We start from the raw sequence: 12,744 nt of genomic DNA on the forward strand, positions 1-12,744 counted from the left end.
CTATCCTCTTGTATGTCTCGCTGATACGCTCCTAGATTTGCTTATAGGCCTACTGCCGAGTCCATTTTATAATTTGGATAATCTTGGCTGCTTTGATCTAGATTACAATCTTGAGCCATATAATCAGTACATGTGGTGTCTTGAACTTGCCCTACATTACTTATAAAAACATAGTGTAATCCAATTAGTTGCTAGTTTGTTATGAAATCCACATAAACTTCACGCCTAATTAGACTTTTAAATTAAAGATTTCCAACGAATGTTAGTGTTGGTAGGTTGACAAAGGGGCTAGATCTATGAGAGAGAGAGAGTAGAAATTTGTGCACGAAAATGCAACTGCCATGCTTAAAAAGACGATGTAATTGTCACGAACCAATTTAGTAATTGAACATCCTTTCAATCACACGATTTAAATGTGCAAGATTTTTTCTTAAGAATATTAAGCAATTGTCAAGTTATCAACTTTATATTCTTTCGAAATTAATGTTGAACATTTTTTTTTTTGGATGAGAACAGGAGAAAACGACCATCGGAGTAAGAGACCTGACTGCACTGGTCAACCCTGCCAACCTACGGTCGCTTCTCCAGGGGTGTACCTCGAGGGAGTCGCCATGCTTTGGCAATATGCAAGGAAGGTGATGCCCATGAGAATGGAACTCTGACCACCCATCTGGTAGCCAAGGCCTGTGTAGTTGAATGGGTTTTAGACCGTTTGACGGGCAGTCTAAATTCAAATCCCATGAGCCTCACCTCCATGCGTAAGCCTAAGCTAACAACTTTCTGGGGTCGAGGGGTAAGCCCTTGTTTTTACACCGACTAAGTACGGAAGGCTGAACCACCGCGGCTGACTGAGAGGTTTGTCCGAGTAAAAAAAGAAATTATGTACTCCAATTCCCTAAACTCTAACCGGATCCCATGAGACCCGATCCTAGACGGTATCGGGTCAATCCGATACAATAACAGGTCTTGGAGAGTCGACGTTTAGGTAGCAGAGAGAGAGAGAGAGAGAGAGCTCCGTCCGGCGATGGATCCGAGCAGCGCACACGCGGTGGCGATGGCGGCGCTGGCGTCGCACCACCAGCTGAAGCCGTCTCCGGCGTTCCTCCACCCGAGCTCCCTGGGCCTGCCTCCCGTCGGGGGCCTCCCCCCTCCGGCGGTGGTGGATCCCATGTCGCCGGCGGTCCAGCAGGCGTGGCGTGGGCCCCTCGAGCAGCTCGACCCCCACCACCCTCACCACCTCGCCTACTACCCCAATCCCAACCCAAACGCTTACCCCTACCAGGACCCCATCAAGACCATCTTCATCTCTGGCCTCCCCGACGACGTCAAGCCCCGAGAGATCCACAACCTCTTCCGCCGCCGCTACGGCTTTGAGTCCTGCCAGCTCAAGTACACCGGACGCGGCGACCAGGTGCCCTTCCTCCTCCCCTCCCTTCCCCTTCCGCTGCTTCGTCGCTCTCCCCTGCCCGCGGCCGGAGATAGGGTTTATGCTTGCTTGGTTTGATTATGATTCTTAATAACATAATTTGGCTATCTTGATTTGGTGGTGTTCCAGAACTTTGATTAGGGTTTTTTCTGGGTTTAATTTCTGAGAGTAATTAGGGTCTCTTGGCATTATCGGAGCATGATTTGCTTGCACGTTTTCGTCGTTCGATTTGATGCTGGCTTTGTGAGGTTTTATAATTTAGATTATATTGTTCTTTTTAGGGATTTGCTTTTCGCATTTAATTTCCAAGTGAAATTAGGATTCCATAATGCTTTTGGAGTGCGATTTTGTACAAGCCCCCCCCCCCCCCCCCCCCCCCCCCTAGTTCAGTTAATGCTGAGTCGTCGTAGATTTGCGATATTAATGCCTCTCACAGATGTATTTAACTGTGAATTTTTTCCTGTTTAATTTATGAGTGAAATTAAGGTTTTGTGTTGTTGGTAAAAAATTTAAATATAATATGCCTATCTCAAGCACACAATGCAAATGCTTTCTCAAGTAATGAGGTACAGTGTTATTGTATCATGCTTCCTGAAGTAATGATCCCAATTTATCTGTATAAGTGGATGTATACAAAGACAACCCCGTGTATAGTAGTATGAATTCCTTTCTACTGTGGCATTTACTTTTAGTATGATGAAGTGAGACAACAAAAATTAAATATTTTCATACTTGTCTGAGTTCATTTGACAGAGGTCTATATTGTTCATGATCTCTCTTTTATTTTAAAAGTTAATGAATTTTGTTGTGCACAGATTGTTGCATTTGCGACTTTCTTTGACCACCAATCTGCAATGGCTGCAATGGAAGCACTGAATGTGAGAAGTTTGACAATTATATGTTCTTCTGCTAGTTTCATTTGTGTGAAACTGACCTAAGTGGGTAACCACAAACTATTGGTGGTCCTCTTCCAGGATACAACCTTCGATCCTCTGACTGGTGCAACATTACATATTGAGCTTGCAAGGTCAAATTCACGGACCAAACATCCAAGAGGTACTAGCTTGCAACCCATGCTTTTGAAGTTGCTGCAGCTTCATTCTGTTGGAAAAGGACTATCCAAGAGTCTGTTGTTGAGTGTGCATGCTGTGATTTGTGCTGGACATTGAGCTAATCATCAACAAAGTGATTGGAGGAGAATCTTGCTTATTTTCAGGTAGTGGTCCTTATACAGTAATTGATAAGAGAGCTAAGGAATCTAAGGATGGTCAGGAGAACTGGAGCAATGATGGTATGTGCTGGTCATGGGCTGTTTGAAATGTGCTGCTACAGTTTGATTGGTTCACTTTTTGTTGATGGGAATTTCATTAACGTGGTGAATTAACTTTTATGCTGGTTTATGGTCATACAATTTGTGCAGTAGCTTTCTGTGTCTATTGTTTTTATGCAGTTACTGGAAAATGCACTATCTAGACTTCACATAGAGAGACACTCACAACAACTTGCTACTATAGCTCACTTCACACATTTTTGGCACATTTTCACATTCAGGAGATGGCGGAACTGATGACCCATCGAGCAACAAGAGTGGTTTACCATCAGCACAGAGGTGTATTGCACTTTAAATCACACAAAGTTGTTTAGTTGCTTGAATTTTTTAATATCTAAAGTTGGTGGTTTTATGATCATTGTGCTGTGTAACTGTAATATATATATATATATATATATATATCTATACATATATCATGTTTTTTGCTTATAGTTACTGGTCTTCACTGATGTTAATTTCTTGCTGCTTATGTTCAGTGGAGAGGCAACTGGTGATCTCACTAGTTTTCAGGACAATAACTCAGCTACACTAATTGTAAGTGCTTTTTTCCTAGCATAGTAGTTCCATCATAATCCATAAAGGTGACAAAAGTATTGGTGTATGCATTTCATTGTCCTGAGTTCTGAAAATATTATCTGTTCAACACGTTCCTGTCTAAGTTTTTTTCTAAGCATGTGCATGTATGCATGTATCCATTCATTGCCTCGTATGCTCTCCACTAATGTTATCTTATATTTCTGGTGTATTTACAGGACCATCAGGAGAAGCCAGTATCAGGGGAAACTGCACCTTGTTCCACATTGTTTATTGCAAATCTTGGCCCAACTTGCACTGAGCAAGAACTTAATGCTGTTCTATCAAAGTAAGTTCTAGAAGTTTTTTCTCTTCTGGTATGTTTTCCTCGATACCGTACCTGCCTTATTTGGGCATTCCATTATCTCCAATGTATCTTGTCCCTTATATGCTAGTCCCCGGGGCTGTATCTAATATTCTATTGTATCTGGTGATATAGTTTGTAACCCTAATTTTCATTTCTGGCTATTACCAGCTACACTTTTCTTTTACTTTCCATCAGCTACTGAGTTGTGAGTATTGTTTTACTGCTGTAAGGTATCCGGGATTCCAGATGCTTAAGATGAGGACAAAAGGTGGAATGCCTGTGGCTTTTGCTGCTTTTCAGGTGCTGCTGTTGTTTATCTGAAAATGCGAAGTTTTGTTCTGTAGGCTTATTGTTTAAAGTATATGGATTTTTTTTAATTCATTGTGATCTTTTGCATTTGCTCTCTTTCTTTTTGTTGGCAATTGTCTTGGATGTGATTATAGGGTGGGTCTCGAGGGATTTTTAGGTAAAAGAATTGACGGTACCAAATATGGAACTTTTATTTTGGACTTAAAGAAAGCATGGAATTTTGAGTTGTTTGGTACACGTGCGAGTGTTAGGGAATCTGTATTTGGTCTAAAAGAAAGCATGGAATTTATGTTGATCACTTGCTAATGATATAAGGATAGAGCTAGAATTCAGTCTTGACATGTAACTGTGTGCATGCATGCTTGTCACATGGGGGTCATAGGTACCACCAGGATGTACCTGTCCATTCCTGTTCGGCCGATGGAAAAGGGGAAGATCTTACAATGGGATGTCTACTCATTGGTTTATTCTGAAACCATAGTGTATCTTCCATCTTCACTTGATTGTGTGCATGTTCATTAGCATGAATGTGCAGCAGTCTTTCTTTTTTCAAAATTTTAATTTTTCACAGTACTTGTTCATCATACTTTTTTTTAATGATTTTTCACCATAGTAATAATTGGTTGTGCTTTTCAATGCTTGTAAGAATTTGGTTTTTCCATTTCTTTGTAAAACCTTACTAGAATATTTTAAATCTTCATATGAATTGCTTGACATTAGGACATCAAGGGGCCAATAATTGTTCATACCTCATCTTTGTTTGCATTTTTTATTGAGCACAGCTTGTTCGCACTTACCTTTCAGTTTTTGTTTGTGTTGTTTGGTTAATTCTGGGGTCAGTTTAGATCTTTTATTCCACTGGCTGGAAAGAGGGCTAAGAAAGATGGTTAACTGGGTCAGATTGTTGATCATGTCAAAGATTTTGAAGAATTGTTGGATGCCGAGTAATTAGTAAATGACCTGATGTTCTTAATTCGGTCCAACAGGGAAGAACATTACATGGTTATTCTCATGATGTTAAGGCATGCAGAATTAGTTTCTGTCTAAATGGCACTTGTATGGGTGTTGGTGGTGCACACAGGTAGAAATGCCAAGCTTTGAAAAACTAGATATGCAGACACATCTACTGATATTTATCCAACGAAAGTAACTTTGGAATTTTATTTGTAAAAGTGGTTTAAACTGATCACACAATGCATAAGAGACTAGTACTTCGGAATTTTGGATAGCTTTACGGAATCTCCAACAAGCATATTGTGAAGGAAGTGATAAAACTGCTGATGAGTTGACGGGCTTTGTTGAAGAAATGAAGAAAGAGTAAGAAGAAAGAATAGAGCCTTCTTGGGAATCGGCAGTCTCTGTTTTTTTTTCTTAATGGCTGCGGTAATCCATCATTAGACTTATTAGGGTTACAATTCTTTTTACATGGATGAAAGTGCCCTGTATTAGTAATACATATTACGTTAGAATATAAAACATATAAAACACGTGAATGACTGTGGATGATATGGATCCTCTATTGGATCCATATCTGATCCATATTCTAATACCCTCCCTCAAGTTGTGCATGAGAGTGAGCCATGTGCAATTTGTTCTTCAGATACCAGAAACTGTTACTTGTGAGACCTTTTGTGAATATATCAACAACTTGGTCTTTTGAAGACACATAAACCGGTTCAATCTCTTTGTCTGCTATCTTTTGTCTGATGAAGTGTTGATCAATCTCAATATGCTTAGTCCGACTGTGATGAATAGGATTGAACACAATTTGTATAACACTTCTATTATCACACATAAGTGTCGAACTTGAGATATTCTCTCCCATCTCTGTAAGTAGATGCCTAACCTTCTGCTGTGGTAGCTGCCATAGATCTATTCTCTGCCTCTGTGCTAGATCTTGCCACAACCTTCTATTTTTTGTTACTCCATGAGACAAGATTTCTCCCAATAAAAAACAAGCTATATATAGAAAAAGCAAGTTTCAAATAAGTGAGTTCATATCAATATTCGATTTGAAAAAGCAAGTTTCAAATCAAGTCCAATAAAGTTAGGTAAAAACCTTGAAAAGATTTGTGCAATCATATGCACACAAGATATTAATTTATAATTTTTTATAAACCTTGTAAGTAAAGACAATTAAGGTTACATCAATAACAATGAAGAATGAGTATGGCCAATGTAAACAAGCTATATATAGAAAGAGTGGTCAATCTAGATTATAAGTCTATCATGAGATAACAATGGTATACAACATAAAAGGGGTCAAAACTTACAAAGGTTCTCAACGAACCATACACAAGACCAAGAGCATACCCAAGCACAATCAATCATGGATACTCTCAAATGATTAAAATTCATGCATATCCAATAATCTAATAACTTTAAGACCACATAAAATCTACTATAATATTCAACATTTTATAAATGACAAGAAACGTTAATCAAGAAAATTAGTGTTAATTAAAGATCCAAGTGGACAAGCACAAGTGTCCATTAGGGGCACACCAACAAATCCCATCAAGGGGCATCCGTAAAAGGCTCAGGATGACAATTTCATTTGTTCAACAAAAAGGAAGAGGCATAGAAAACATATAATTATAGTAAGCAGGGTCCTTAAGAAACCACATACTTAGAACATAATTTTTAATATATTATAGAAATATACACAAATAATCATAAAGACTTTAATATACCCAAAATATACTTTGAATTAATATGCAAGGAAATAAAAGTCTCCAAAGATGTTTACCAATGAAAGGAAACAAAGTCCTCCAAAAGATATTTACCACAACAACAGAGTGGACACTCAAAGAGTTCCACCAAAGTACCAAAAGAACATTCACAAGCCACCAAATGGGCTCACACTAAGTCACCAACAATGAACACTCAAAAGAGTTTCACTAAAATACCAAAAAGAATACTCAAAAAACCACAAAAAGATTCACTCACAAACACCCACTAAAGGGGTACACGAACAAGAACAAGAGATAAAAATATTGATTTTATTGATCATAACACATGCAAGAAGCATTAACTTATTTAAAAAAACTCTACATAGATTTCAAAGAACATGCCTTGACATATGCATGAAATTATCAATAATCATAAAAGTGTTCAAAATTTTTAAAAAATATATATACTTTGAGCGAACACGTACACAAATTTACTAATGGATATATACGAAAGCATAGAAAATATATATTTTTGTAGAAAAGTAAAAAATGGAGAATTTATCATAAAGAGCTCAACAATATACTACTTATGAGTTAATATCAAAAACAAACTCTAGTTCCAATTTAATTTTTAAAGAAAACACATTTTACATGATTAAAAAATAACCATAATATCTCAAACAGAATTTTCAAAAATATATAAACACCTTTTTAAAGATAGAAAACTAAAAATAGTCATATATATAAGGATTTTCGAATACATACCGAAGCCCACATCATATAGCTCTATTTAACTTGAAAGATTATAAGAGAGAGAGAGAAAGATGTAGACAACACAACCTCTTGGGCACCACAGGTACCACGATCACGTGATGATCACAATTCAAAGGTCCAAGAACACCCTCGCTTTGATACCATGTAATGAAACAAGGAGTCTTCACACACCTCGCTCAAGAGGCACATATCACACCCACAAATTGTTACAAACAACAACAACAACAACTACGCCTTCATCACAAAACAATTGGGGTCGGCGATATGAACCAACAAAGAAAATCATTCTGGGTCTTCCACATGAATCCTTCTCCTCCATTCCTTTCTATCCAATGCCATGTCCTCGGTGAGGTTCAAAGCATTCATATCCTTTCCTATCACCTCCATCCATGTCTTCCTAGGCCTACCCCGACCTCTTTTAACTAATATATTTTCCTATTTCTCCATCCTTCTAACTGGAGCATCATTAGGCCTTCGTCGAATATGTCCAAACCACCGTAAACGATTCTCTCTCATCTTATTTTCAATGGGTGCAACGCCTACCTTCTTACGTATCTCCTCGTTTCGAATCTTATCACACCCACAAATTGTTCAAAGCACAAAAACGACTATGGGCTTACGAAGAACGCAATCACAAAGTGCACATGCACAAGTCCGCTATGGGACAATCCAAAAAGCACTAAGGGTTACACAAGCACAAGAGTGCATACAATATTAAAAGAGAGACAACACTTAAAAATAATGAATTTATTCTTCAACGAGCTTCAAAGAAGCTTACAAATACAAGGGGGGCCTTAAGCCCTTATTTATAGATAAGAAGGGGCTAAGAGGGAGCCTCCAAATAGACGTTGGGAGGCTTCCAACGACTATAAGAAGGCATTTTACAAGAATGCCCTTACATAATGCGATAAAATACAAAAAATTAAAAGAAGAATAACGAAAAACTTATTTTCTAATATGTACAAAATGACCAAAATGCCCCTAATAAGCAACTTAAATTACATTATTAATTATAGTTATATATACATATATCGTGAATATATATAACTATTATGAAATTATACATATTAACTTAACATATGATACATAAGTCTCAACACTATTAAACCATTTTGAAGTGTTCAAAAACACTTTTGGGTGTCAGATGTGTGACTCGAAGTGTCCATGGTGTCCAACTATATAGAACACTTAGTGTTGAAAAATTGGAGCGCAAGCACCATTTCCTTACTGCTGAAGTGTTAGTGATTTTGTTTCTTCTCATCATGTGGGTTGAGTTTTACAATTTTTCATGTTGAGCTATCTTACCATTTCCTGGTCTGTATGATGGGTTGAAAGGCTTCTCTTGTTGGTTAGCTTCTTTGTTCCTTCAAGCAGGAAAAGTACCATAGATGGAAATGTAGAACCCCCTTTCTCTCTCTCTCTCTGGCTTGATCTGTCAACCTTTATCATTTACATAAATATTGTGTGTCATTAGTGCTGAACATTGTTTAACGTATAGACCTGCCAAACTGGATTAAATTTTTTTATGTTGATCAGGTTGACTTGAGTGAGTCTGTTATGGATCCGTTTCCTAAAACTGAATTCACAATGATTCCCCTAGTTGAAGGAAGGAGAGTGCCTCCAAGAATCAAGCTACCTAAGAACTTACACCCATAGACACAAGGTTATATCTCGGTGAGGCAAAATCTTGGGATGTTATAAGTTTTTCAATAAATCTTGGGAAAATCTTTGTATGTAAAAAATAAATGAAAAAATGGAAAAATAGGAGAAAAACAGAATTTTTGTACAAAACTCCCTTCTGTCTTCTCTTCTCCCTTCTTTACTTCCTCCTCCTTTCCTTCCTTCTTCTCTGTCTTTCCTTCCTTCTTTCCTTCTTTGCTTAGGGCTAGAAGAGGCAAGACCCCACCTATAATATTGTGATTTTATCACAAAATATATAAATTTTTGATATTTTCAAAATATCATGATATTTTCCCTTCAATAAAGGTTTTTTTATTTTACAGTGATAATATCGCAATATTTTGAAAATATCACCGATATTTGTGGCTATGCTTACACCACAAGCTATTATTGGACCCTTACAAAGAACCATATCCAACAACAATTTGGACTTGTTATGGACCCACTTATTTTCATACCACAGATCCAACCTGATACAAGTACAGCCTATAGAAATGCTCATGACCCTGCCAAAGTGAGGAGTGTAACATTCTCTATTCCTTCAAAACTTGCCTTGTCCCCATGGAGATAAACCTCAAAAGGCGTGTTTATACAATTTTTCATCATTCGGTTCATCATCCACATACTTAAGACTCTTCTTTCATCATTGTGCATCACATGTAGGCTGTCTCCGAAAAGGATGATTGCCAAACTTCATTTGGCACATTTTAGAATTTTTGGTGACGGAACAAGTGCTCAACCTTGGCCGCACCAACTGAAGTAAAGCAATGTCGTGTCTGCTAAAGAAAAATAGATGCCAATAACATGCAGATGGTAATTTGATGCTGGTTATTGGGCTTCGTATGACACCCTCTCCTAGCAATTTGGACAGTTTTAGAGTATTCTGTGATAGTGCATTCTGATTATAGTGTGCCATTAAACTGTCAACACCCATGAAACAATTATGTTTGAACCTGTCCATTCCCTAAGAACACAAGCACATATTTGCTTACCTGGCTTTTCCTTTTCAAAATAAGCACACGTTGACATGTCACTTCTAAGGGTGACTGCTTCATGCTGTAGGCCCAGATTTGTAAGAGTCAATGATAATGTTTGCATTGAAGGTTAAATTGGTAAAATCTAACACAACTGTTCCTTTTCAGATTGATTTGCCTTAGAGCCTGCTGGTAGAACTAATGCTGGACATGTTCATGAATCCACAAACTGTCAATTGTGATCTTATTATGCATGCTTTGTTAGGCATATATTCATCTGCATAACACATTTTCATAAGGAAATATTTTTCTTTGTGTTTATGAGTTTGTGATTTTAGGGCATCTATAGGTATGTTTTCCTGATATGCATACAACTGTAGGCACGGGCATGATTTTCAGATGGAAATCTGCTCGGACAATTCTTCTCTATCAATAACCTTAAGGCAGATATTTTTTCCTAAAGGAAAGTGTACATATTTGCTTTCTAGTAGCTCTGTCTATCCCTGTATTCTTTGTTATTGGAGCTTGCAAGTGCCTGGTAGCAAGCATCCTTGACAAATGCGTTCTTAGTTATCCTGTCTTTCTTAGCTTTGCTGTCATCATTCAACTTAATAATCATGCTTTATATGCAAATTCTGAAATGCCTCCAAAAAAATTTAGGAAACGCAAATCTTGCCTAGCACTAGTTGAGGCAGGACACTAACATAAGGAGTCTGCAAGTTTATATTAGTGGTTTCAGGGATTACAGAGATCTCAAGTCTGGTCTTTATATACTGCCTTGAGCTGAATAAATGCTGCTGAATAAATGCTTTTTCTTTCTGAGAAATCTGGTCTTGTATTTGAAAAACCAAGAGTCTAGTAAATTTTTATTTTATTAGTTAACCCATCTAGAACCCCTGGAGTTTTTAATGATTTTAACAACAAATCTTATCAATACAAGTCCCGTCATTTGATGTGTTTATCATGTACCGTGTGTCCAGGAGAAATTTCCAAATGCTTTTCAGCATGGTCCTTGTTTTTTTTTTTTGCTAACTGTTGGTATCTTGTGTGCTGCAGGATGTTGCGTGTTCCACTGAGGCCATAAGGTCTCTTCAAGGATGTCTGCTTGCCTCTTCGGATCGTGGTGGAATGCATTTGGAGTATCCTTCCTGCAACAATGGCTAACCTTTTTCTTAGTTGTGTATTTCATTCCTTTTTTTTTTCAGAAAGCATAAAACACTGTTATTTCTTAACCGAGTTCTCCAGATATGCCAAGTCAAAAATGAGGAAAACCAAATGAATAAGGGAAGCCATCCTAAGGAGATACGCCTGACTTTTACAAGAGCTGTTAGCGGCGAATTAAAGATTAGTTTCACCGACTTGTCGTATGAATGCAGCATTTGTCATCCCTGTTTATTTGACATGGATGAGTAGTGTATGAATAATGACTACTGCTGTTTCACTACTTTTAGCTGGTGAAGGAGGTGCGGTTTCATCGTAATTGTAGTTGCAATAGTCATGTCTACCAGTTATCCTAGCCAATCACTTGAATTATCTGTTGGTTTATGATCTGAGTTTTGGTTCTCATTGTTTATGATTTATATCTATAAGCTGTTATATGGTTGGCACAAATAATGCTCACGTCCAAAGTCAAACAATTGCCATTTTTTAGGGTATTCAATGAACCAAGTGAAGGAGATGAGGAAAAGTTTATCAAAATTTTACGTGGCATCAGAAAATTGTTCTGCCATTTTTCCAGCGTGAAATCTATAGTTTGAAGTTATTTTCAATGTGGGGGTGGGGGTGAGAAGATGATCAGGGATGTCAATGATTAAAAATTTATCCAATATCCCAGCAAATTCAATTTCATTTAGTTGCATTTGGTAAGCCAAAACCATATTCTATTATTACTGGATGTGGATATGGTTTTGATTTTCTGCTACAGAATCTGATAAATGTCTGAATTTAATGCTTATCTGAATCTGTTTGCATGTAAAAGATCAGATCTGGTATGTGCTTTTCATCATCTGAATCTGAATTCGAATCCGTTTAACCAACATCCGATTAGTCGAGTATGGTATTTGGCCACGACCGATCCGAATTGGAACCATTTCATCCTTAAAGATGATTCAGTTTGACTTGAGCTGACAAACATGCTCAAGTCTTACCCAGTGAGGGTGAGAGGTACTTGAAGACGACTCACTTTCCATATTGAGGTTTTGAGCTGAAAAAATTAGCCAAAGGTGATAGTTGCAGTAACACCCTGATCGATTTGCTGATATTCGGGTTTGTAAATGTGGTATTGTTGGCAAGGTTATAATCTTTATGTAAAAGCCTTGCAAGAGCCTGCTTGGTGATGGTGTTGGAGGGTGGTCCCTATTTGTGCAGGGCCATAGGCGGAGCTGTGTGTGTGTGTGTGTGTGGGGGGGGGGGGGGGGCAGAACTGGGCTGTAGCCCAGTCCTGCCTCCTGGTCCAGTTAATTTTTTTTTAAAAGCCCAGTCCTAGTCCAGCCCTGATTCCATATAAAATAGTTTTTTATCCATTTTTGTAGCCCAGCCCTGACTGCAGCAAATAGTTTGATTTGTCCATATGAAATAGATTTTTATTAATAATTGTAGCCATTTTTTATTTTATCTCAAATTTTTTTGGGGGGCGCTACCCCCAGACCCCCGATTATCACACCATTTTTTTTTGCTACATCCCCCCCTCACATGAATCC

The 12,744-nt window shown here is 37.9% G+C and overlaps 1 protein-coding gene across 1 annotated transcript; it reads left to right on the forward strand.

Moving 5' to 3' along the window:
• The first annotated feature begins 989 nt into the window (after positions 1 to 989).
• On the forward strand, positions 990 to 11,618 carry LOC149814954 (uncharacterized). The gene is made up of 10 exons (XM_089988700.1): positions 990 to 1,411; positions 2,242 to 2,304; positions 2,401 to 2,482; positions 2,643 to 2,717; positions 2,978 to 3,035; positions 3,233 to 3,290; positions 3,509 to 3,618; positions 3,867 to 3,936; positions 11,102 to 11,184; positions 11,291 to 11,618. Exons 1-10 carry the CDS (start codon positions 1,025 to 1,027, stop codon positions 11,322 to 11,324), a joined length of 1,020 nt encoding a protein of 339 aa, XP_089844826.1. The 5' UTR covers positions 990 to 1,024; the 3' UTR covers positions 11,325 to 11,618.
• The last annotated feature ends 1,126 nt before the right edge of the window (positions 11,619 to 12,744 follow it).

Source organism: Nuphar pumila, chromosome 15 (genome assembly GCF_984573655.1).
Source record: "Nuphar pumila chromosome 15, dmNupPumi1.hap1.1, whole genome shotgun sequence".
NCBI lineage: Eukaryota > Viridiplantae > Streptophyta > Magnoliopsida > Nymphaeales > Nymphaeaceae > Nuphar > Nuphar pumila.